The 24,917-nt window shown below is 49.1% G+C and overlaps 2 protein-coding genes across 15 annotated transcripts in view; both read right to left on the bottom strand.

Annotated features, from left to right (window-relative positions):
• Nucleotides 1-2,338: 2,338 nt before the first annotated feature.
• PSMD2 (proteasome 26S subunit ubiquitin receptor, non-ATPase 2) lies at nt 2,339-12,661 on the bottom strand. 2 transcript variants are annotated; one of them, XM_008525971.2, is made up of 21 exons: nt 11,457-12,661; nt 10,951-11,007; nt 10,418-10,582; nt 9,312-9,433; nt 8,904-9,128; nt 8,450-8,608; nt 8,149-8,293; nt 7,909-7,969; nt 7,507-7,653; nt 7,234-7,340; nt 6,910-7,037; nt 6,595-6,682; nt 5,405-5,567; nt 5,178-5,279; nt 4,856-5,001; nt 4,514-4,597; nt 4,124-4,292; nt 3,940-4,034; nt 3,613-3,739; nt 3,050-3,168; nt 2,339-2,678 (listed from the first exon to the last, which is right to left on the bottom strand). In XM_008525971.2, exons 1-21 carry the CDS (start codon nt 11,733-11,735, stop codon nt 2,496-2,498), a joined length of 2,871 nt encoding a protein of 956 aa, XP_008524193.1. In that variant the 5' UTR covers nt 11,736-12,661; the 3' UTR covers nt 2,339-2,495. The 2 variants fall into 2 exon arrangements, with proteins under 2 accessions (XP_008524193.1, XP_070439416.1); XM_070583315.1 differs by having other exon boundaries at nt 11,245-11,651.
• A 5,228-nt stretch (nt 12,662-17,889) lies between these two features.
• Nucleotides 17,890-24,917, bottom strand: part of ECE2 (endothelin converting enzyme 2) — a 30,041-nt gene continuing 23,013 nt past the window's right edge. For 6 of the 13 annotated variants that reach the window (XM_070583314.1, XM_070583307.1, XM_070583312.1 and 3 more), the window contains 11 exons: nt 24,433-24,575; nt 23,935-24,049; nt 22,476-22,586; nt 21,473-21,571; nt 21,294-21,371; nt 20,680-20,783; nt 20,379-20,489; nt 20,186-20,253; nt 19,814-20,004; nt 19,601-19,696; nt 17,890-18,873 (listed from right to left, as the gene is read on the bottom strand). In XM_070583314.1, the coding sequence (XP_070439415.1) occupies nt 18,697-18,873; nt 19,601-19,696; nt 19,814-20,004; nt 20,186-20,253; nt 20,379-20,489; nt 20,680-20,783; nt 21,294-21,371; nt 21,473-21,571; nt 22,476-22,586; nt 23,935-24,049; nt 24,433-24,575 (1,293 nt within the window). In that variant the 3' untranslated portion in view covers nt 17,890-18,696. Of the gene's footprint in view, nt 18,874-19,214; nt 19,697-19,813; nt 20,005-20,185; nt 20,254-20,378; nt 20,490-20,679; nt 20,784-21,293; nt 21,372-21,472; nt 21,572-22,475; nt 22,587-23,934; nt 24,050-24,432; nt 24,576-24,917 lie in introns of those variants that run through there. The other 7 variants (XM_070583309.1, XM_070583303.1, XM_070583302.1 and 4 more) reach the window with 3 other exon arrangements.

Below are 24,917 nucleotides of genomic sequence, written 5' to 3'. Positions count from 1 at the left end.
CTTCTTCTTCTTCTTCTTCAAAAAAGTAGTACCTAAAAGATATAATCACCTAAACACCCCAGAGGCATCTTAAATAGTGTATGCCCAGATAGGAATTTGTCATCTCTCCCTACTCAATAGAGTCCTACACTTAGACCCCAAACCTGGTGTCACTCATGCATTCTTTTTCAATCAATAGCGCCCAACCAGAAAACCTGGGATCCTACATTCATTCCCATTCACATACTATATCTAATCAGACACCATGTCCTACGGGTATTTGGATCAAAATCAAGTCCTGTTGATTTTATCTTTAAAAAACTTTCCTCTGCCCTTCCCCGTCTCCCCATTTCTACTGCCCTGGTTCAGGCACTCATTTTCCTTGCCTGGTCTCCGCACCTCCATGGTGAGCTTTCTCACCCAGAGAGCTGATCATGTCACTTTCCTGCTCTGATTCAGTGGTCCCCATTGAGATATACTGTCAATTTCTTAGCACCACAAAGCTCTTCTAAACCTGATCTGAGCCTGTCTCAAACTGTATCTCTTACTACACTTTTCCCTGGCCCTGTACCCTTCCCCAACCCAAGTTATCCACAGTTTTTCAAAACAAATAGCTTTTCTGCCCTCCTGCTTTTGCTACTCCCTTAGCTTTATCCTACCCTCTTTTCTTTTGGACAAACTCCTCATCTTCCTCCAAATCTGTTTCTTCAAAATCTCCCCTGACTCACCCAGACACTTAGGCCCTATTTCAGTGATCCTAGGGTACCTTGCCCATAGCCCAGGACAGTATCGATCCCGATATATCATTGTTTTCTTTTCCAATACATACGTTTTTTGAGGATAGGATTTTTTTTTCTACTTTCCATCCCCACAAACTAGATAATGCCCAATGCAGGATAGGGCTCCATTGGTATCTGTCACTGAATGAATAACCGAATGTGAAAGGTTAAGAACCACTGAAAATTTCTTACTCTAAAGCACAATCACTGATTCAGGAGAATTATCCTTTTATAGCTGTTTTGCAGTTCACAAATCACTTTCTAATTTACCTCATTTTAACCACCACCATTGGAAATGAGGAAAGGCAATTACTATGTCCCCATAATACAGATGGTAAGAGAGGCTCATCAGACATGCTGATTTGTTCAGACTACAGCACGCCCCCTTAAAAGGACTTGACTCCTAAGTCTAGTGCTTCAGCATTTTGTACAGGTTTTATATAGGCTGCCAAGTGAATGCAGAGGGAAGACAATGGAAACACTCAATCCAAAGTTGCCGCTTCTCCAGCTAGCGAAGACCTTGCACTACAATGGGGTCCACAAGTCTCCAAGGCTACAGAGACAGATTAACGTAATCAGTAAGGGCGTGGGCTTCAGAGTCAGATGGACTTAGATTCCAATCCTGGCCTCGTCACTTACTGTGAGAACGTGACTAAGTCACTGAACTTCCCCCAAACTACATTCCTCCCCAAAACACGGGATAATACCTATCTCTCAAAATTGCTGTGAGGTCTCAGAAGTATGTAGAACAATTATTCTTTCAACATTTATAGAAGACCTATTAAGTGCCAGTCACTGTTCAGAGGTTAAACCCACAGTTAGTGTTGGATAAATGCTAGCGATTGTCTGGCAGGTCCACATCTTCTCCTCCACTGTATGCACAGGGGTCCAGGCCCCAACTGGCAGGGAGCTATACTCATACCAGCCCCACGAGGAAGGAGCACTGCAGATCAAGAGTGATTACCTTCCAGGAAGGAGGCCTCTTCTCTTTCCCATTGCTACAGAGAGGAAGGTCAGGGTCAAGCTTCCTTGCACCCAGTTTCTGCAAGGACAGTCCAGAAGTAGATGTTAACATGATCAAATCTCTCAAATAGCAACCTCCCTTGAAGGACAAGAGGGTCATAGGAGATGAGGATATCCCTTTCATTCAGCGGCCCAAGAGTCAAGTTGGAAAGAGTGGGGCTAACTCTGCTGCCTCTTAGAGCAGGGATCGTCAGTCCAAAGCCAGGGAACGATGGGCTTGAGGTAAGTATGCATGGGGGGTGGGGGTGGGGGGTGTATGGGATCCACCTTGGAAAGTTATTTCTAAGAGTTTGTATAAAAATTTGTGTATGTGCATCTCCTAGAAAGCAGATCCATTATATTTATCAGCTTCTCAAGCATTCGTGTCCCAAAAGATGAACCACTGTTTTAAGATTAGGAAGGAGGAGAAAAGGGAAAGGGTCTTAGTTCTTCCCATTCAGGCAGCCCCTCTGCTAGCCTCGGCTCCAAGTTGCTAAAAACAATGCCCTCTCACATCCACTCCTCACCCTAGTCTGGCCTCCAGCCATGGTACCCCAGAAAACAGACACAGAAGGACCTCGAGGATAAAGGTCTTTATTCAACAAAGTCATCTCGCTTGGTAACAAAAGAACAAGAGGTAACGATTCCCTCAAAAGTCTGGAGCAGTGTCCACCCCTGACAGCAAGAAGCATGGCCCACTGACAACAGCCGCAGCTCAGAGCCCCTGGTGGCCACTCAGAGGTCATAGTTGGGGTTCTTCCGAAGGATAACAAAACCTTCTAAAATGGGGGTGACAGGAAGAAACTCCTCAGTGGCCAATTCTGCCCGCTCCCCGTGGGCCAACAACACTGGGGTTGTGTGTGTCTGGAACCCTGTGATGGTCTTAGGCTTTCCGGCCTGGCCCACCACATCCACTGCCTGTAGGGTAAGAAAATTGAGATGAAGCGACTCCATATGGTAATGTCACAGCAACCCAGTGCCCATACCAGTTTCCAAGAGACAGGTATATGTGCATTCTCCAAGTTCTAAAGTCACCCATCACATAACGACAGGGATACATTCTAAGAAACACGTCGTTATGCCATTTCATTGCTGGGCAAGCATCACAGATAAACAAGATGCAAACATCACTTATACCAACCTAGACGGTATAGTCTACTACACACCTAGGCTCTCAGTACTAATCTTACGGGACCATTGTTGTATACGCGGTCCGTCGTTGACCGAAACATTGTTATACAGCATACGACTGTACAGCCTGAGCCCTTCCCTCCGGCTCAACCTCTCACCTGGCCCACACGGACAGACACTGGCAATGGCCGCAGCTCCTCGTCGAATGTCACCAGCATTCGGGGCTGCATGGCAGCCACCAGCCCATACAGTACATAGTGCGATTTGCCGAGGATGACTGAGGGAAGAACACAGGACAAACATAGTTAGAGGCATCAAGGCAAGTCTGGCCTGAACCTTGGGACCCTACTCCAGCCCTGACTCTTTAAGCCCTCAGTCATGGCTGAACCCACACTCCTCCCCTCATAGACCCTACTACAAGCCAGAGATGCCCCCACCTTATTCTGCCCATGGCCCCTAGACTCGATAATCACTTCTCCCCAGGCCCTCAAAAATAGAAACTGGGCTTAGTTCTTCATCCTCAAAAGAAAATCTCTTTGGGCCAGATCACAAGTGTGGGAGATGAAAGTTTCATGAGGCCCACCACAGGCCCAAAGAACCTCAGGAACCCAGGGTGGTACAGAGCTACCTCAGTCTTGCTCCTAAATTACCAAGGTGGCCCTGGTGGGGGTGGAGACAGGGCACTATGTGCCACCATTTAAGATTCCTGACATAAACTCACTGTTGCGGACATCCAGAAAAGAGACAAGTACAGTGAGCAGCCCAGCCACGGCCACTTGACTCATAAGCTGCCGGTCACTGTGGTAGGGGCAGAGGGTGAGTGTGCCCTTCCCTAAATGTGTCAGGCCCTGAAAAATACAGAGAGAAGTGCAGGTTGGGAGTCACATCTGAGGAGACATCAACGAACCCAGGCACACAGAAATCCCTCAACTCACTTACATCCTCCCTCCAAGCCAAACTCCAGGTCCCCTTCATGTCACATGTCTCCCTAGCATCACCACAGACACTTCCCTTGGCACACTCTAAGGAGAAGAGTTCTATTCTTTACCTGTGCCAAGCGCACCATGAAGAGGTTGTTGGGGTCCTTGGCATGATACTGGGCTAACTGGCGCAGCATCGCAGCCAGACGGGCATTATTGGTCCCTGGAAGTGTTAAGCATTACAGAGGCTTGAAAAGGGGGCCTCAAACCCTCCCCCAAGCTGCTTAGAATCTTTTTCTGACCAATACTCACCACTGCCCACCATGCCCATGGCAAAGATGGAGTTATAGGAAACTTCTGGGTCAGCATCATGAGAGAATTTGCTTAGAGTATCCAGGATGTTGAGTCGTGGATTGGAAACAGAAATTAAAGCCAGTGCTAAAGGCACAGCCCTTCGGAGCGTAGGCTCCCCGTATCTCAGCTGGTGATAACAAAAAATAACAAGGCTATCACAGAAAGCAGGGAAAACAAGCTCAGATACAGGAACAGACTGATGGATAAAAGAGGGTTTAATCAAATTTTGTAGAAAAAGCACAGCAGAAAGATCATTTCTCCACTGAGAAAACCCATCAGGAAAGTCTCCTCTGGGGAACCCCAGGCATCAAAACCAGCATATTCCAACCTTCTCCATGCAATACTCACCAGGTGGCCAAAGGTTCGCAGTGCCATCTCTGCACCAATCTCCTCCCCCATAGCAATCAGGGCAATCCCCAGCACAGCCACTCCCTGGAATTCAAGAGGCAGCAGAACCCAGTAAGCTCAGGGACAAAAATTCACCCTTGACTCAAGTTCCCATCTAAGAAGAAAAAGCGGCTCTGGGGGGCATACCCTTACCCCTTGTGTACGGAACCCAGTCTCAGGCTATTTCACACACAGCAATACCCAGAGGGGCTCTAAAACAAACCCACACCCAGCTCCCCTGCTCCCCTCATGCTTATCTTTTCTCAGAGCATCGCTCAGAGAGTGCCCAACTGCCCACAGAACCTGATGTGCTCCCATGTCAGCAGGGGCTTCCTTCTTATCCTTGTCCTTCTTCTCCTTCTTGTCTTTGTCTTCCTCCTTCTCCTTGGAATCAAAGTGCTCACTGCAAATGTGGAGCAGTTGTTGCACCTTCAGTACATTCCCGGAGCCTGTGGCAAGGTAGTAAGGGGCAGAGAGGGTGGAAATGAGAAGGCACCAAGGAAAAGCTGACTCCAGGAAGAGAAGCTAAAGAATCTAAAGCAGATCAGAACTGAGAAAGGAGAAACAATCTGAAACATCACCCAAGAGAGAAGTGAGGAGTCACTGGGGAAGCACCAAGACAGACCTGCATAGGCACACACATCCACCAGTGTGTTGGCAAAACTGCGGAATGGCTCTGACACAACCTCCAGCGCGGCCAGGATTGCCTCAATGGCTTCTCCCTTCCCTAGGGGACAGATTCAAGGGGTCAGAGGACACTTGCTGCCATCGAGCACAGCCTGACCCACAAACCTTCCTTGTTGTATCCAGTCACTGTCAGCCTTTTGCCCAAACAGACAGACAACCCCTCACCCAGGTGGTTGAGGCCCAGTCCAAGAGGAAGCCAACGGGCATAAGTGTCCTTGAGCTCAGTCTCTGACTTCTCCATGATGGTCTGAAGGATAGTAGAAGTGACATCTCCATTGCAGGATCCCACTGCTATCATTCCACAGGCTAGAGCTGTCACACCTGCCACCTAAAAATAGGAAAATCATTATTACACAAAGTAAGTTATTAAAAGTTGTTTACCTGTCCTGACTCAAGATAGTCAACTCCTATAGTCAATTGTGACTAGGTAATAGTCCCTTTCTGACGGGAGGTCAAAATAACAATGGCAGCAGGCACTCACTGAACGCTTACTGCACGTCAGCCACTATGCCAACTGCTTTGCATGCTATTAACATTCAATTCACACGAGAACCCCAAGAAACAGGTCCTGCTGTTATTCTTCTTTTACTGATGAGAAAAATGAAGCCTAAAGAGATTGAGTCACAGGTCCAAGATCACATTGCTTGTAAGCAGAGGTGGCAGGATTTGAACTGAAGTCTTTCTGACTAAAATCTACACTAGCCACCATACTGTATTCATCCATCACTGAAGCAACTTGCACAAGTGAGAAAATTTAAGATTGGCCGATGACTAAAACATTGAGTGAGAATCACCCACCCCAACCTGGCTTAAGTTACTCTCCACTCTAGTCTGGTACTTCCTCATGGATCCCAAGGGCTGGAACTCAATATCAAAACGTTAACTCTTTTTTTTTTCCCTATGCTTTATTTATTTATTTTTGGGTGAGGAAGATTGGCTCTGAGCCAACATCTGTTGCCAATCTTCCTCTTTTTTTTTCTCCCCAAAGCCCCAGTACATAGTGGTATATTCTAGTTGCAGATCATTCTAGTTCTGCTATGTGGGAAGCCACCTCAGCATGGCTTGATGAGCCATGCATAGGTCTGCACCCAGGATCCAAACCAGCGAACCCTGGTCCGCCAAAGCAGAGTGCGCAAACTTAACCATTCAGCCACAGGGCCAGCCCCCAAAATGTTAACTCGTTAGCCTCAACAACACCTGAGGCTCAGAATCCCAGTTCCAAGAGATTTTAATGAAGTGATACACCTCCCCTCCTCTCTCACACACACACTTCTTTTTTCGCTGTTTATCACAGAAAGTGGTAGGACTCAGAGCACCTTCTCTACCTCCCCTAAATGACTAACAGCTCTACTCACCTCCATACTGGACTTTGAATCTCCCATCACAGGCAGCAGCAATGTTAGAACATCTTCGCGATTGGAGCCGGCATAGGCCAGGCCTAGCCTGCAAAAGCCAGGGAGAGGCAGTCCCCAACACACATCCGAGGACAGGACAAGGAAGGAACAAGAAGAGGATTGGTTATTCATTATCGTTTCAACAGACACCACCAAGAGCCAAATACTCGACAGGCAAGGTGGGAGTCCTTGGTAATACAAAGGCGAAGAGGGTCCAGCTCCTGTTTTCCCAGAGCTTACAGGCTGAGCACTGTCAGAAGAAGCAAGAAGCCTCACCCAAAGATGGAACCAAGTCTCATAGTGTTGCTGTTGTGGAGAACATAGTCTGAGAGCAGTGCCAGAGCAGGGTCACACTCATTCCGGACCCCAGAGTTCACGATGCCACAGGCCAGGAGGGCTCCTGACTGCAAAATGCAAACAGAGTCTTCACTCAGGCTACTCTACCTTCCTCATCACAAAGGATGCAACATGGGCCGCGGTGCAGCAACCACCTTATCTAGAGTTAAAAATCGAGTAGATCTTACCAGTGAAAGGGAAGCCCCACATGCCCTAGAACATAAGAGGGGGCTGTCCCCATTAATGGGCTGTGCTCAGACCAACCTTAATGTAGTCCTCAGAGGAGTACAAGTACTTGTCAATCTGGGTGAGACCACCATCCACGTCCCATAGCAGAATCATGCCAAGGGATGCAGCTGCACTCAACATTCCTATACCAAGGAAAAACGTATCAGTCTTAAAGTGGCCCTATCCTGAGAAAACTGTTACAAAGAGCTCTCTAAGGAATTGCCTTGGGGATCCCTTGTCAGGTAACATACGAACCTAGGAGGACAACAAGAGTGACCAAAGCAACATAAAGTAAGAATGGAAGTATACCATGGTCTTTGTTCTTGTAAAGCCATTTGTTGCCATCATCAGTCAGCAGCTTGTCCTGGCCAAAGGCCGCATTCACGAAGCCATTCACAAAAGAAGAGGCCAGGTTCATGCGAGCAGAGTCCACTTGAGAGCCGCTGCCCCCAAACCCTGCACAAGAGGGAGAGAAAAGGAAAGGAAGCTTTAGAGCAGGGAAGGAAAGCAACACAGCACAGCAGCTGGTTTCTGGTTCCGAGTTGGCCCTTTAGGATCCCCTATCTATGCCCCCAACAGTGAGCTGGAGAAAAGGTATGTGGGAATTCTGAGCTCTATAGGATAAGCACGTTGGGCCAAGCTATCATTCCCAATACAAGGGGCATAATCAACAATCTTCCAGTCCCCACACATAGGGAGATGGCTACTCACTGTTGTTCTCTAGATGGGTTTTATAGATGTCATCAGGCACCTTGGGCTCCATGATGTCCAGCTGAAGAGAAGTCAGAGGGTCACAATTGCTCCCCTAGTCCTTCCCTAGAGTCCCTTCTGCTACCCCACTGGATGGCAATTCTAACCAAGGAGAGTCTAGTCAGAGGTACAGTCAGCAAGGTGTATTACCAGGGAGAATCACAACCAAAAAAGCCTCGATGGAAAAGGGCAGAGTCTCACCTCCCGAGCTAATGCCAAGAAGTTGCTGTTGAGCTGCACATTGGACATGATCTCTGTCAGGTCCTCATATTCCTCCACATCCTCACTCAGCTCCAGAAACACCCCATGGCGGCCTAGCATAAAAGCCATCTGCTTCTGTACTACCCTGTGGGAGAGAGCCATCACATCTGCTCAACCCCTGGCCACGAAGGGCACAGAAAAGCCCCTCAAGACCTAAGCAGAAACTACAAGTCTTGGCTCGTCATGCAAATGCCCCATCCATGAACTTAGCTCTTCCTCTTCCAACTTCTTCCCTACATACACATCCTTGCAAGAGGTGAAGATGTCTTCTACCAGCTCCATGTCATTGAGCATCAATGCCAATCTCAGAGCTTCAGGGAAGCGACTGAACTTTCGGAACACACCCAAAGCACAACGCAGTAGGGCAGAGTTCTCAGGCTCAGGCACATAATTCACACAACTACAAAAGTAAAAATAATAAAGGAATCAGAAAGTTCCAGATGTCCATTTACCCCATTTAATTCACTTACCCAAATTAAATAGTGAATGCCTACTATATACCAAGCATTATGCTAGATGCTGGACTACTAAGGAGACAAGAAGTCTCTGTCCTCAAGAAGCTCAGAAACATCACCAAATTAACAAGTTTGATGCTACTTGTGAAACAGATGCTCAAGGAGAACAGAGGAGGCACAATTGAGAGAGAAGTGCTGGGGAAGATAAGCCTGACACTAATCCCTAGCATGCTCACTCACCTGGTGAGATACAGGCAGACTTTTGCATATGCATTCTCGTCAATGTCTTTCTCCAGCATATCTACCTGCTCAATTTCCATGAGCAGGTCACAGGCCTCATGCTCTGCATTGTGGGCCATGTTGTAGGGGACAATCTCCTTTACCAGCGTCAGTAGTGGCTCCCGCTGTGCCTTCTCTGCATCATCCAGCTCCTGCCACTCCTTAGCCACTTCTCCTGCCAGATGCCTACGGATAGGCCCAGACCATTAGGGGAGCACAGCTTCATAGGAAGCACTTCCCTGTGAGTCAAGGAATTCAGGGTCTGGGAAACTCAATACACCAATACTCCGAGAAAGAGAGTACTCCAAGATAGAACTCAAAAGTATGCCTCAGAACCCCCATCATATTCCCAAGAAGAAAAAGTCTTACCTGACATACTCGTGACCCCATGATGCCAATTCCTCCTGGGAGCCCACTAGTCGATACTTGAGGCACTCACGCTCCCCACTCATAGTCATGGCCAAAACAGAGATGATGTCAGCAGCAAAACGCTAGAAGGAAATAAGTCTTCTGAAGTCAAATCCAGGGTAAGAGGAGTGTTACACTATAGAATCAAGATCACTGTCACTATTCCCAAAATTAAGCATTAACCATATATCAGCCTCTGTTCTAGAAATTTAAACATGTTATCTAAACTAAGCCTCACAATAACCCTAACGTTAGTGTTGCTATCTCCCTTTTCAACCAAAATGGCTAAAGAGTGGTAAGAAAGGGAGAGTGGAGAAAAATAGAGACTGTGAATTTTATTCTAATCACAACAATAAACTATTAAAACTTTTTTTTTTAAGATTTTATTTTTCCTTTTTCGCCCCAAAGCCCCACAGTGCATAGTTGTGTGTTTTTAGTTGTGGCATGTGGGACACCGCCTCAGCATGGCCTGATGAGCGGTGCCATGTCAGCACCCAGGATCCGAATGGTGAAACCCTGGGCTGCCACAGTGGAGCGCGCAAACTTAACCACTCAGCCACGGGGTCAGCCCCTATTAAAACATTTTAAGCAGAAAAGATGCACCATCTAGGAAGATCACTATGGCTGCTGTATGAGAGACAGACTATGCAGGGAGGGGGTCAAGGACAAAAAGAAGAAGGCCAGTTAGGGGCTGCTGCAGTAATCTAGGTGAGAACTGAAGATGTCCTGCATTAGGGCTGTACTAACAGGCAGAGAACTTATTGAACTGGGAGTATATTTTAGAGATAAAACAAATGAATGTACATGGGATATGAGGGAAAGAGAAAAATTAAAGTTCACAGTAAATTAATAACAGATCACAATACTGAAATCCCAAGGTCATCATAAATGACAGAAACATGTCTTCTGAGAAGGCGATCCTCCTGTCAGCTCTCATGTGAGTATTTTGACTGTGATGAGCTCTATTCAACTAGTTCAGATCTCAGGACTATCGGCTTCCTCTAACTCACCATGAGCTCCATGGTCTAGACGAACTAGGCCTCCACCAGCTTCTGAAATACTTTTACCTTATTCTCCCCAGGGGCCATGTTCTCATAGATTTCCTTCAGTTTGCCATAGTGTGGACGCAGAAATTTGAGAGGCTTGGGCACTGAAGTCATGGAAGTTGTAGAAGAACGAATCTGCCTCCGAAGTTCCTCCAAGGCTGGTCGGTACAGGGATGTGTCCTTCTCCTGATCAGAGGATGTTACAGCTCAGACAAAAAGGAGGCATATCCCTCAAGTGATAACACACAGGTGTTTAACTAACAACTCCCCTAGGAAAGTAACTCTGTCTTATTCATCTGTGATTCCCCAAACTCCCTGCACACTGCCTGGCACAAAAACCAAGGAATTGCTTCTCCCAAGAGAAAAAGCTACAAAATCTTTCAAATATCCTTTGTTACTCTCCTCCCTCACAACATGGTCATAACACTGATCCTAAAATACAGTCCCATCTTTCCCTATACCTCACGTAGGAGTTGTTGCCCCCAAATGAAATAAAGCAAACAAATGGGAAAGACCCAAAATATGCACCCGTTCATGTTAACACCACGACTCACCCCTAGTCGTTCCACGAGCATCTCCAGTTCATCCTGAAGTTGTTTGTCCTCCTCAGACTGGAGGGTTGGAAGAAGCAGCTCATCAAGAGAAGGAATCCCAAACACATCCTCCTCCCGTCCACCCTGGGGCAGGTGGAGAGTGAGCCTGCCTCCTCAGGACGGCCCAGATGGACAAGGAAATAGAGCGGGAACGGGAAGCCCTGCGGGGAAGGCAGCCTGGCTTCTGGGCCAGGCTCTGCTTGAATGCCGGTCTAAAAAATGGGGGTGACAATGACCCGCCCGGGCCCACCTCACCAGGCGGTGGTGAGGGCTGGTGGGGACGGCGGAGATGACGGCGCAGAATGGAGGATGAGGGGCAGGGTGGCGGGGTGCCGGGCGCCCCGAGGGTTGCCCCAGCCGCCCCCACCCGGGCCGGGTGGGGTCGTTGGGAGTCGAGCTCGAGGCCTGCGGAACCGCCGTGACTCAGCCCGCGGCCTCCTCCGCCGGCTCCCGGGGCCGCGCCTCACCAGCTCCTGCTCTTTGTCTTTGTCCCCGGCATCCCTCCGCTCCTTCCCACTCGACTTCTCGTCCGCGCCGCCGGGGGACGTCGCTGGGGCCTGCTGGGGCAGCAGCGGTGCCTTGTCCCGACCGCCCTCCTCCATCTCCGCCGCCACTGCCGGCCGGCTGCGCGCGCACAGCCAGTACCGCCCCGGTTCCCAGATGGCCTCGCGCGCACCGCCCACCGCGCCCCTCCTTCTCCAGAGCCCGCCTGCGACCGGAAACGCCGCGACGACCCACCTACCCATGTAGTCTGGGAGTCCCAGCCCTCCGACCCTGTCCCCGGAAGCCGTATGAAAACTACAACTCCCAGCTTCCCGCGCGTCATAGGTACCGCCCCGGCTCGGACCAGGGGTTTGCTTAAGGCTACCTGACTGTGCCGTCTGGGGTTTAAGTGCTCTCGCTGCTGTAGAGGATAAACTGTTGGCGAGCCGAGAGCCAGCCCACGGATCTCCTCATAACAGTGTGTATAGTACCCACAGTGACACCCGGTTGGCTGCGTGGTGAAACAAACGGACCAGATTCTTGAATCCGGGAGGTTTGATGGCCATATGTATGACGTCTGTGGAATTTATGCCTAGCCCCACACCACTGTGGATATTAACCTCATAACATTTCCCCCCGGTTGAAGGAGAGTACTCTAATATTACTGTGAGGATGTGGCTACCATCTTAAATCCATCTGCGGAGCCAGGTGGAGTAGAAATGAATAAATAAATAAGTCCTATGCTCTGACGGTAAATTCTGGAGCTAAAAACCAAAGAAGACAGTCTTTGCCCTCAGTCTGTCTTTTGGTCTTCCTCTCCCTGTTATGATTAGAAGGGGTGTGACTGACACTCTTTCTGTCACGGCTGATTTTAAATGATATAGCATATTGTTCTCACAACCTTTTGAGTTTGGTAGGGTTGTGTCCGTTTTACAGAGGACATTATATGGTAAGTAGTAGACTCAAGATTTGAACCCTGATCTTTCAAGCTTCTGAGCTCTTGACTGTTTCCGGCAAACCTCAAAGTTCCTCCTTCAGTTTGCGCTATGTGTATGTATCTAGAAGGTGAAAAAAGAGTAAATAACTCTTCTCCCCTTCATCTGGCGGGAACCCTCACCATTTGGCCTGGAGTCTCATTTTATGGGTTCTGAGGCATTAAAGATGCAGAAAGTGTTTGTTAAAAAAAAACCAAAAACCGCCTAGCACAGCACAGTTAGCACTGAATGACCATTGGCTAAATATTTGTATAAATACAGATGAAAGATCTGAAGCCCATTTTAAAACCTGTCGCTCTTTTCCACTCAGTGCTTGGATTTTGAGGATGACCTTCCATTTCTGTCACCAATGATTCCTCAAGCCCTGGTCTGCTGACAGAAATTGGTCAGTCCATAGCTGTTCTGCCTATTCCGTCTCTGGCTTCAAGATGTCCATGCATTGCCATGCTTTCTTCAGTCATCTTAGACATATTTCTCCTAAATCTCTCCTTTTTCCATGACTTCCTTCTGTCACGTCTCAGATTTTGTCTTTTATACCAGTCATATCCCAACCAGCACTTTAGAGGAGTTGGGGTGATGTTGCGGCATAAAGCACAGGCTGCTATCAGCTGGTGACTCCAGATGAAGAATATATGAATGTTTGTTTCATGTTTCAATTATGTTTCAACTTTTTTGTAGGTTTGAAATGTTTCAAAATAAAAAGTTGAGGGTGGGTGGGAGAACATAAGCTTTAGAGAACAAACAGACCTGGTGTTGAAAAGCAAATTCTGCCCTTCACCAGCTGTAATACTTGGGCAAGCTTCCTAACCTCTCTCAGCTTGGTTTCTTCCTCTGTGAAATGTGGGTAATAAAGTATCTCCCTTGTAAGTTTTTATGAGAACGAAATAAGACAATGTATATAAAGTGCCTAGCAAGGTGCCTGGCAACTGGTGAGGAGGCAGTTGTCATTTTCCCACTACCTCCGCTCTGCAGGGCTGAGGTGAACATTCTTGTCGCCTGCCCCCCACCTCCAAGCACTCAAGCCCCAAGCCTCTTCAGCCAAATGCAAATGTCTGGCAGTTATTTTCAAGGCCCCATGATAACAGTGATGTCCTGCCTCAAGCTTTATTTCAGTCAAATTGCCCTCCCAGAAACAGTCCTTCTACCATTTGGCCAAACTCCCAGCCTTGTGGCCAAATTGCTCTCCAATCAGCGGGCAGCCCATCACCTGTCCCTTCTACCACCTTCCTTCAAATCACATCCACAAGCCAGCTATGCTGCCCCCAAACTCATAGCCTGAGCTATAGAGCCTCACATCTCACGGATGGCTCTACTCATCTGAGAGCCATTCGACCCAAAGCATCACTTACATAACACCAGAAGTGCTCCTGGCAGGACACAGCATCGCACTGTTTCCACTGGGTTGCTACTTTCTTTGTGTGATATTTTTCAAACAGTCAGATTGTACTGTGGCCCTTACTGTTCATTCCAAGCACTGACAGCAGATGTTGCAATCCCCTCTTTTTCATATCCACTCTTACAACTTCTCTTCTCCAGACCCTCACCTCTCATTAGGCCCTTTCACCTCCCTCTTCTGATTATCCTAAACATTTCACATTTCTGAACAGGCCCTGCCCCTTTGAGCTGATTAGCCTTTTCACACTGCTATTCTTTCTGTATGGAATGCCCTTCGCTGTTTTCAGCTAGCAGATTCTATCCTCTGTACTCCAAACTCAAAATTGCCTGTCTAGGAGGTCTTTCCTGTTCTACCCTTCAAGTTAGCCATTTCTTCCCTGTGCTCCTATCATGCTTGGTACCTACGTCTCCCTCCCTAGACTCTGAGCTCTTGGAGAACAGGAATTGTGTCTTATTCATCTTTGTGCCTCTAGCATCCAAACTAATGCCCCGTTTCTGGTAGGCCTTGACAAATATTTGTTGAAAGAATGAATGATTGGCTTTGCATTCATCTTCAGGTCATCTTTGTATAAAATAATGGCCCACTGACGCTGGCCCAGTGGCACAGCAGTTAAGTTTTCATGTTCTGCTTCGGCAGTCTAGGGTTCGCCAGTTCAGATCCTGGGTGCGGACCTATGCACTGCTTGTCAAGCCATGCTGTAGCAGGCATCCCACATATAAAGTAGAGGAAGATGGGCATGGATGTTAGCTCAGGACCAATCTTCCTCAGCAAATAAAAAAAAAAAAAAGAGGAGGATTGGTTGCAGGTGTTAGCTCAGGGCTAATCTTCCTCAAAAAAAAAATAATAATCATGGCCAACTTGGGACTCTCTTTGGAGCCCAGAGCTGGGCATTGGGAAACTTGGGATTCTCCATTTGTGAATCATGATAGGTCTGCTGAAACTGTGCTTATTTTATGGATTATTCTCTCCCACTTGAGATTTCCAGAGTGCTTCCAAGTGTGAAATCACATTGTTTGGTATATGTTACCTTATTGTGCATTGGAATTAGTCTGACTTCCCAATGGGACAGTGTTAGGGTATGGCCCAGCACCTTACCAATAACTGCTCTCATGTGTCCACCCAGGAGCACCATCTTTTATTTCCCCTTCTGCCTTAAAAGACCAGACCATATCACAAATGTGTATTTATCAGCTTGGCAGGGCTACTAAGGGTGAAGTCTACATCTGTCACCTGATGTTCACCTTGCCTTGCCTCTGGAACCAAGCACCTGCAGAGTGCTCAACAAACAGGTGCTGCCTGGCTTAATTTGAGCTCAACATGTGCTTAGGTTTCCTGCATCTGCCTGGTTGTCACAGGAGCCTAGCCCAGGGGAGCTGGGTGGCATTGAAATGCACCTGCTGGTGATGGTCTCACTTGGAAGCATGATGAAGCCCAGAAGACAGATGTCTATGCTTGAGTCTAAACTCTAGAAGACTAAATGGTGGTGATTTAGAGCATCTGAGTTCCAAATCTGAGGATCTGAGTTCCAAACCTGACTTTAATGCAATCTGTCTTGAAGTTATGGAATCTTTTCCCTTAGTTTCTCCACTTGTAAAATAGAGACAATGATAGAACCTCTTTTTAAGTTGTTGTGGGAATTTAATGAGATGATGTTTTTAAAGTGCTCAGCACAGGCTTAAACAAATAGGGACTTGGTAAATGAGAGCTGCTAATTATTATTAGACACTTTAACCCTTTTGCAAATATGGAGTTGTTTGTTTGTTTTTTGAGGAAGATTAGCCCTAAGCTAACATCTGTCACTAATCCTCCTCTTTCTGCTCAGGACAATAGGCCCTGAGCTAACATCCGTGCCCATCTTCCTCTACTTTATATATGGGATGCCTGCCGCAACATGGCTTGACAAGCAGTATGTAGCTTTGCACCCAGGATCCAGGCTGGTGAACCCCAGGCCACCGGGGTAGAGTGTGCGAAATTAACCACTATACCACGGGGCCAGCCCAAAAATATTGAGTGTTTTTTTTTTTTTTCAGATTGACCCTGAGATAACATCTGTTGCCAATCTTTTGTTTTTTTCTCTTCTTCTTCCCAGAGCCCCCTAGTACATAGTTGTATATTCTAGTTGTAGGTCCTTTTAGTTCTGCTATGTTGGATGCCACCTCAGCATGGCTTGATGAGCAGTGCTAGGTCCGCACCCAGGATCTGGACTGGTGAAACCCTGAGCCACCAAAGTAGAGCGCACAAACTTAACCACTCAGCCACAGGCCAGCCCCAAATACCACATTTTAATGTCACAATGGCCAGCTAGTAAGCATCCTAAGCTGGCCTCTGAAACCAGGAGTCAAGGGAAGCAAGGCTTTATGCTGCCAAGCCTCTCTCCTCAGTCATTACACTCTCTGACATTACAAATTTCATCCTCTGTGCAACACCCAAACTTCACAAGTAATTTCTTAATATTTCTTTGGGTTCTGGAACTTGCTAAGCCCATGAATTCACTTCTTAAAACAGTAAAGCTGATCTGGTCCTCAGAGATCATCTCATCCAACCCACTTATTTTACGGACTGCTAAGGATACTGAAACCTACAGAGGGGCTGAGCCAGGCCTAGTATCACACAGCTAGTGGGTGGCAGAGTGGAGCTAGAGCCAGGTTTCCAGATGTGATGGCCCTCCTCTTTCCAATACGCCTTGCCATCCCTCCTGGAGTTGTGCTCTCAGAAGCTCAAGCCATGCTTTCCCTTGGTCACAGAGTTTCCGAGGCCACTTTGTTCCTTTCTGAGTAGCCAGCTGTTTCCTTCCCTTGGTGAGCAGCCAGCACCTCCAATAACTTGAAAGGGGCCCACATATAGCTCTTTATAGGAAGAGTCTGGTGCTGGGATAGGATACAGACTGTGGGACACATGCTGATGCCATGGCCCATGGACCAGGGACCCCAGCAGCAATCACTGCCAAAGCTTCACTCTTACCCTCCAAACTTAACAAACCCTCCCTACTTACACCTTGGGGAACACTGAGTTTTCAAGAGAATTGAGACTGGACTCTTTCCACTGTTTTGCTCTGGTTCTCATTTTACAATAAAGAAACTGAGGCTCATGGAGGTTAGGGGGTAGGCTCAAGCTCATACAGCTATCAGAGCTTCCATTTCAATCCAGGTCTCCTTGGCTGCAAGTGGTTAGAGTTAGATCTGTAAAATGGAAACTGGAGCACTTATGAAGTATGTTGCTCTGAGGATTGGATGAGCTCATGAAAGTGAAAGTGCCAACAGGAAAGGGGTCACCTGAGGGAAGGAATCATCTTATTCATCTTTGCATCACCCGTGCCTGGCACATTGTTAGGAATCAATACACTTTTAAAAAAAATCTATGAATGTATACATTAATAAATGAATGAATAAAGAAATGAGCCACCTAGCAGAGGCGCCTGGAACACAAGAGGTATTCAGAAAATGCCCCTTTTCCCTCCCTCGCTCTGGAGGGTGGCAGCCATATCTACAGTCTCTGCGCCTGGCACGTTGGAGGCCTTGATGAGTGTGAGGAGGGATGAGTGACTCTCAGGAGCACTGAGCCTTTGAGGCCATGTGGAAATGCATGTCTTTCCAGCCACAAGCAGAGGCCGGTGCTCTGAGCTCCAGGGAGTGGCGTGCTACCTTGGCCAGGGCTTCCCTCCAGTGCAGGGTAAGGGCCACCCATCTTCCAAGCCGACCCTGGCCCGGTAGTTACCCAAACTCAGTGTCAGGCCTGGCTGCATGCACCTGACTGCATGTGGAGGGCAGTAGCAAATCTTTCCAGCTGTGGAACAGCTGGCTATGGGAATACAGCCACCACAGAGCAGAGGATAGACTGTCCAGCCTGACTCAACCCCGTTCCATTCCTCCATCTTGTCGTCTTAGGGCTTCAAATTTCAGTCCCCTGTGTCTGGTGAGTGGGTAAATGAGTGTCTAGAAGAGGGCTTGGCATTCAGTAGGTGCTGAATAAATACTGGTGGAATGAGTAAATGAATAAATGAAAACAGGACTGAAGGAAGAGACAGGCTGACTGATGCGTGTCTATTTATTGGCACAGGGTCCTACAGGGCCAAGACCACTCCCTCCCCACCCTCTTCCCTGTAAAAATAAACTCTGTCCTTCCCTCTCCCTGCTGTACTTTCCTGTTTGGTCCAGGGAGGATCAGTCACCCCCTAAGACTTGCACCCCAGGACACAGGAACTAGTATCCCCTACACGTACACACTTCCCCTCTGAGCCCAGGGAAACTGGGAGGCAGCAGGAAGGCTTGGGAAGGCCCTCAGACTTCCACTAAGAGCTGAGCACAGGTGGTCTGTCATGAGGGTTGGCAGCAGTGTTGGAAGCAGCAGCATGAGGAACATGGGGTGGGGGCAGCCCCTGAGGGTGGGGCTGAAAGGAGCTGAGTCCACTCCTAAGTGAGCACTGAGTGAGCCTCAGGGAGAAGTGTGGGAGGCACACCACCCAGGCCCTGCCTGATCAGAGTATGGCAGGCACAGCAGGCCCTATGGCCACCAAGCTGAGGGAGCTTGGAACCAGAGGAGGCGGACTCATTCCTGTGGGAGCTGGGGCCCCCTACCCAGGCCTCCTCCAGGCAGGGTGACATGCAAAGATGTCACAGTGAATGGTGGGGGCTCTGCTGGAGGCAGGGGTACCTCCAAAGCAGAGGCACGATGTGGTGGTTGAGGAGGGACTGGGACTCATGTCACCTGTGGTGTGGAGGGGCTGGACCCAGCCCGGCTGGCATTTGCCTTCTCCAAACCCTGGAGCAAACAGCCTTGCTGGGCGAGCTGCCCCAGGCCCTGGCAACAGCCAGCCATTTCTCCCTGGACCCAGGTCTACCACACCTCACACAGCTGCCCTGGGTTCATGGGGGAGCCGACAGGGCAGCCGAAGTGCCGCAGGAAGTCACGGGAGTTGGAGAGAGTGCCCAGCACACGGAAGCGGGCAGGGCTGTGGGGATCGGTCACCAGCCCCTCGTGAGAGCTCTCGGGTGTGCGGACCGAGCACCACACCTGCAGGCCAGGACAGACACGGGGACATACGGTGTCTAATGCAGGCAGGGCCACAGTCTTGGCTGCAGTAGAGCCATCCCAGGGACACAAACCACTACTGCCCCAGCCCCTCAGCTCAGGAGGCCTCAGGGACACAGGAGGGGGCTCAGCCAGCATCTCAGCCCCATCCCCTTGCTATCAGCACCAAGGAAGGGGAATGCACCCTCCCTCCCAAATTCCTTGAAGGCCTTTCAAAGCTGCTCTGGAAATTGAGTTGCCCAGGATGGACATGTCTGAGGGGAGGAAGCCCAGCCTCCAGAGGTGGCCTGCTGTAGGGCAAAGGACCTAGAGGAGACCCTGCCTGAGTCACACTCTGCCACTTACTTTATTCCTGGGTAGCCCTGGACGAGCCACTTTGTCCCCGAGCTTTAGTTTCCTCCTCCACAGCCACCTCACAGGAACAGCATGAGGATCAATCCTGCCCCCCACCCCCTGCCCCCTCAAGCAGGGCAGCCCTGCCCTCTGAGATCTGCAAAAGCCTCCTGAAGAGTTCTCCCTCAGGCCTCCTCACACGCTTCCATGGCCCCAGCCGAGAGGCTCCGGGCATGAGGCCTTCCCAGACCACAATCCAAATCCCATCTTTGGCCCCATGGCCCAGTCCCTTTCCTGCATGCCCCAAGACTTCTAATGACACGCCCAGGAGGGACTGGGAGAGTGGCAGACGCTGGGCCTCCCAGGAGGGCAATACCTGGGCAAATCCCACAAAGAAGAGCTGGTGGTTGGTGAGCCCCACAGCTGGCAGCTGCTGCTCCTCCCCGTGCTTTCTCAGCCACGCTTTGTAAGCCTGGGGTTGGACACGGGGCGGCAAGTCCATCAGGGCCTGCCCACCATCTCCACCCAGCACCCTTCTCCCCCAGGGTAGGTGGGCCTCAGCCACTGGAGGGCTGGCTGGGCCACTCACATTGTAGGCAGCCTTAAGCCCCCCGTTGTCAGCGATGTTTTCCCCCAGTGTCTGGCGGCCATTGAGCTTCTCCCCGTTGACCTGGTACTGGCTGTACTGCTCCTCCATGCAGGCTGTGTGATTCCGGAAGGCTGCCAGAGACTCATTCTGCCACCATGGCCGCAGGTTCCCTTCCTTGTCATACTCGCGCCCTGAGGAAAACTAAACTTTGCACCCCATGGAGACCAGAGCTCAACCCTTGGAGGCAGGAGCACCCCTCCCAGCCCTAGTTCACAGACTCCAGGGTCCCTGGGGCCTGCTCCCAACATCTCAAGGCCCTGCAGGAACCACTGGGAATTCTAAGCTAGGGGGGACAACTCCATGAGCCTCTACCTTGGTCATCAAAGGCATGTGTCAACTCGTGGCCCATCACCACACCGATGCCACCAAAGTTCAGAGCCCTGGTAAGTGAGGAATGCTGAGTGAGGACATGGAGAGGGGGCTTGCAGATCCTACTTCCAGCCCTGCCCCCAGCTCACCCGCAGGCCCAGGCCCCAGCACCCAGCCCCTCCTGCCTCAGACACACTTGGGGTGGTTACGGGCGTAGAAGGGGGCCTGCAGGATGCCGGCAGGGAAGACAATTTCATTCTTGGTTGGAAGGTAGTAGGCATTCACTGTCTGGGGGGTCATGCTCCACCTGGGGGAAGAGGGAGAGGCTGAGCCTCCTGACCCCCCGATGCCCCTCGCAGCCCAGCAGTCCTGACCTACCTCCTGCAAGGACATTGTGCCTCTGGTTTGGGATCAGTCTTGCGATTCCCTTCCCCCAGCCCTGGAAACCTCCCCCACCTCTCCTGCTGCCCCCATGTGTCTGCGGCCCCCATGCTCACTGGTCCCGGCTGGGAGGCTTGCGGAGCTGGTCAGCCATCACTTTAGCAGAGAAGTTGTACAGATTCAACATGTTCTGGAAGAAGGAATCTTCAGAGACTTCATACTATGAGAATGGCAGGAAGTAGGAAGCAAGTGAGAAAACACATTGGAGAAGATAATAGTCCCAGTTTGGCTACCAATTAGCACCTCTCTGAGCCTCAGTTTCCTCAAGTGTAAAATGGGAGTAAAATATCTAGTGAATAATAATTGCCAACATTTAAAGAGCACCTGTGGACCTATGTAAAATAGCACCCCCATTTTACAGATGAAGAAACTGAGCCCCAGCGAGGGTATATAACTTGTCCAAGGTTACACGGTTAGGTAAGGGTAGGAACAGGATCTGACTCAGGTTTGACTACAAATCCCTGCCTGTTAACACTGCATTCTACTGCTGTCTGGTCTGCAGCCTGGCACAGAGCCAGCACTTGAGCAACGTTGGTTGCCTGCACTTGCCCCTGAAAGGATCCAATGAGCACCTCCTTCTCTTCCAGGGCTCGAGCCCTGATTACTGAGCCCAGAGAATAGTGTCCCCACCCGGGGCTGAAGCTCAGGCCTGGTGAGCAGAGGTACTCACCCCATCATAAACATCATCCAGCTCTTTGGGTTCCAGGATGAAGTCTGGGAAACCAATCATGTCATAGATGGCTTCTGCCTGAAAAGACCAGGTTAAGGGTTTCCCTCCCCAGGCTCCCAAAAAACCTGTATCCTCCATCCCCACCTCCAGATGGCGCCCCAACCCTGGCCACGGCTTACTTTCTCCTTGGCCGCCTGGCGGGTCTTCTCATCCATCCAAACCAGCTGTCCCAGGGCATCCTCAAAGGCCGTCCGGATCTCGCTGATCATCCCCTCTGCCTGGGAGGGACGGGGCACAAGTCGGCCTCCTACTCCCATTAACGCATCCTTTCTCCCCGTCTACCCTAGTGCCCCATCCCCCTCCTTCCAGGGGAACATGTGGGAGTGCCCAGACTCCTGAACTAGGCTGAGCATCTGAGGAGGATGAGAAGGAAACACGATTTGTGAAGGTACTGCGATTGTGGTTGGCTTTTCTTCTAATTAACCAAAATTTTAATTGGCAATAAGTTAACTGAACTTACTAAATTATAATTTAATATACATGTTGATTTTTATATGTTTGTGAAAGGAAGGCATCAATAGCAGAAAATTTGGAAAATTGAGAAGAGTTGAAGTAAATAGACCACTTATAATCCTATCACTCAGAGATAACTCCTTTTAACATTTTGATTTTCTGCTTCTAGTGTCTTTTCTTGCCCAGATAGACATATATAATACGGAATTATGCTGTACAACATAAATTTATTTTACAACCTACTTTTTTGAAGTTAATGATCATCAGTTTTAAGGCTGCCTCATAATCCATCCTAACCACAATTTATTTTTCCAGTCCTCTATGATTGGACACTTAAAGTGTTTTCATTTTCCCCAATATAAACAACACTGCCATAAACATCCTTGTAAGTAGTACTTTAATTACATTCATTATCATCTCCTAATAAACAAATAAATATTATTTTTCTAATTATATAGGTAACACAAACTCATTGTAGAAAATTTGGAAAATACAGAAAACTTTAAAGGACCAAAAGAATCCCTCTTAATCACACCACCCAAAGTAATCACTGTTAATTTGTTGATGAATTTCTTTCCAGTTTTTTTTTTCCTATATATATGCACCCAATATGAACAGTGAATTTTAACTAAAACAAGAGGTGGTGTCGGAAGAACCTCGTGGACTCACAATTTCCTTGCTTTGCCGGTCAAACGTGGCCTTCACAAAGAGGGAGCCCAAAGCGAAGCCAAGGGCGTCATCCGTGTTGGAGACGCAGGTCTGCCACCTTGGCATGCAGGACTGTAAGGGACAAAGAGTCAGGCCTCACAGAGATAGCTTTGTCCTCCAGTCTGAGGGCCTTTCTCTGTCTCTGGGACCAGCCCCTCTCAGCTCTGGACATAGCAGGCCCGGGTTTTGGGTGCCATCTCTCCCTCAGACTCCAGGGAAAACGAAAGCAAATATCACAAAGTTTGCCAACTCCAGCAGTGAAACCTCAGGAGGAACACGTGTGCTGCCCACTCTGTTCTCAGCACTCTCCTCCTCTTAAGTTTCTAAGAGGCCCATTGGGGGCCAGACATTTCTTTGCTCAGCTCCATTTCTTGGTCCTATATCCAGTCAGTCTCCTGTGCCAGAAACCTGGGAATCACCAGGTTCCTCCACCTCCTACTTTTCTTAACCATCTCGCCTGTCCACCCCATTGCCACTTGTCTGCCCTACAACCCTCTCATCTTGCCTGAAGATTGCAGTGGCCTCCTAACTAGACACTCTGACTCCACATTCTCATCCCCTCCTCTGACATTCCCCACCATCTTCCATTTAGCTCCCAGAAAGATGATCTAATACATAAATCTAACCGGGTTACTCCTCTGCTTAAAACCATCCCATGGTTCCCCATTCCTGAAAGAATCAAGGCCAGACTTCTCAGCATTCAGGTCCCTTCATGGACTGCCCCAGGCCCACCTCACCACCCCCAGCCTCTCGGTGCCCTGTTCTCAAGCTCATACCAGACCACATGCAAACCCACCATGCTCCTTCTGGCCTCTGGGAATTTGCACATCCTATTCCTTCTGTCTGGAATGCCCTTCTCCCTTGCTTTCTTGGTGAACTCAATCTTCAAATGTCACCTCTTCAGAGAAGCCTTTCCTAAAGCCCCCCATCCCTCCAGGTAGAATGTGCTGTTCCCACCTCTGTCCTATAGCACAAAGAAGGTCTTTCACTCAATATGAGCACTTATCACCCCAAAATATAATGTTTGTTTACATGTCCACTTCCCCTACTTAACGGGGCATCTTGAAACTAAGAACTGCATTTATTCATCTTCTTCTTCACCATTACCACCAAAGCTGAGTACCTATACACAGCATGCACTGGATAGATGCTTTCTTACATTAACTCAGTTAGTCCTCATGACAACTCTGAAAGATATTCCTGTTTTACAGACCAGGAAAGGAGAGTCAGAGAGGCTGGCAGACATGCCCAAGGTCCCATAAACTAAAAAAATGGAGGTGTTGGGATTGGAACCCAAGTCAGCTTGACTCCTAATCCTGGGCTCTATACTAAACTCAGAGGCAAATGGTCCTGACACACAGTAGGTATGAAGCATTAGCTAGACTGGATCGGAAGATGGGGGCGGAATCAGAAAGCCTACCTTCTTGGTGCCATAGAGGGTCTCCAGCAGCTTCTCTTGCGCAGACTCAAAGCGGCGGTCCAGGCTCGAGGTTGTCTTCTGCACCAGGTTCCAGATCAGGTAGTTATTCAGGATGCTGGCATCCAGACCAGAATGTAAGGCAACAGCAGGCGGGGTACCACTTCCACGCCAAACCAGCTCTACCAATGTGCAGGCAGCAGGAGTCCCCAGAGGCATATGTGGGAGCTATCCCAGAACCCCTCTCTCTCCCCCTGGGACCACACACCTGCCTGTGGAAGTCAGGTTGGGGCAAAGTGTGGGACTAGAGATCACAAGTGGGCCCCTTAAGCCCCAGCCTAGGGGAATAGGCCACAGACATTCGGTTTGGTATTTGGAAGGTCCAGGGTCTTGTCAAATGCTGCTCTGTGTCTGGCTGTGCCAGTGCCCCATGCCTGGTCCCTACTTGGGACCCACACAGAGCCCTGAGCCCCACCATCCACATCTTGGGCTCCCCCTGACCTTGGCTCCGTGCGGTTGATGAGCTCTGACACCTGCTGCAAATAATCCATCCCATATACCACCACGGGCTCAGAATCACTCAGCTCCAGCGGTGATAGTAAGAAAGACAGGAACTCCAGCCAGTCCATCGAGGGAGCCAGGGCCTGCAAGCAGAAAAATCTCAAATCTCCCTGCATGCCTGCCTGCCTGCCTTCCAGCAAACCCCTTCCCCAATGATGTGCTGGAGCCTAGGAGCCCTTCCCATTGTCATGGCAACAGCTACCTGCTGCTTGGTAGCCCCTTCCTGCAATAAACCCTTTTCCAGGCCTGACTACTCCACAATCTGAGAGCCCAATCACTTCTTCTTTTTTTTTTTTTTAAAGATTTTATTTTTTTTCCTTTTTCTCCCCAAAGTCCCCAGTACATAGTTGTATATTCTTCGTTGTGGGTCCTTCTAGTTGTGGCATGTGTGATGCTGCCTCAGCATGGTTTGATGAGCAGTGCCA

The sequence above is a fragment of the Equus przewalskii genome, chromosome 18 (assembly GCF_037783145.1).
Source record: "Equus przewalskii isolate Varuska chromosome 18, EquPr2, whole genome shotgun sequence".
Taxonomy (NCBI): domain Eukaryota; kingdom Metazoa; phylum Chordata; class Mammalia; order Perissodactyla; family Equidae; genus Equus; species Equus przewalskii.
The sequence above is the reverse complement of the archived record's forward strand: the minus strand, read 5'-3'. Positions and strand labels throughout refer to the sequence as shown.

Coding starts and splice junctions, on each gene's coding strand:
- PSMD2 (XM_008525971.2), bottom strand. CDS start 11,735: ATGGGTAGGTGGGTCGTCGCGGCGTTTCCGGTCGCAGGCGGGCTCTGG. Junction 8,294..8,449: donor TTCACCTCTTGCAAGGATGT/GTATGTAGGGAA, acceptor TCTCTCCCACAG/GGTAGTACAGAAGCAGATGG. Junction 7,341..7,506: donor TTACAAGAACAAAGACCATG/GTATACTTCCAT, acceptor TCCTTGGTATAG/GAATGTTGAGTGCAGCTGCA.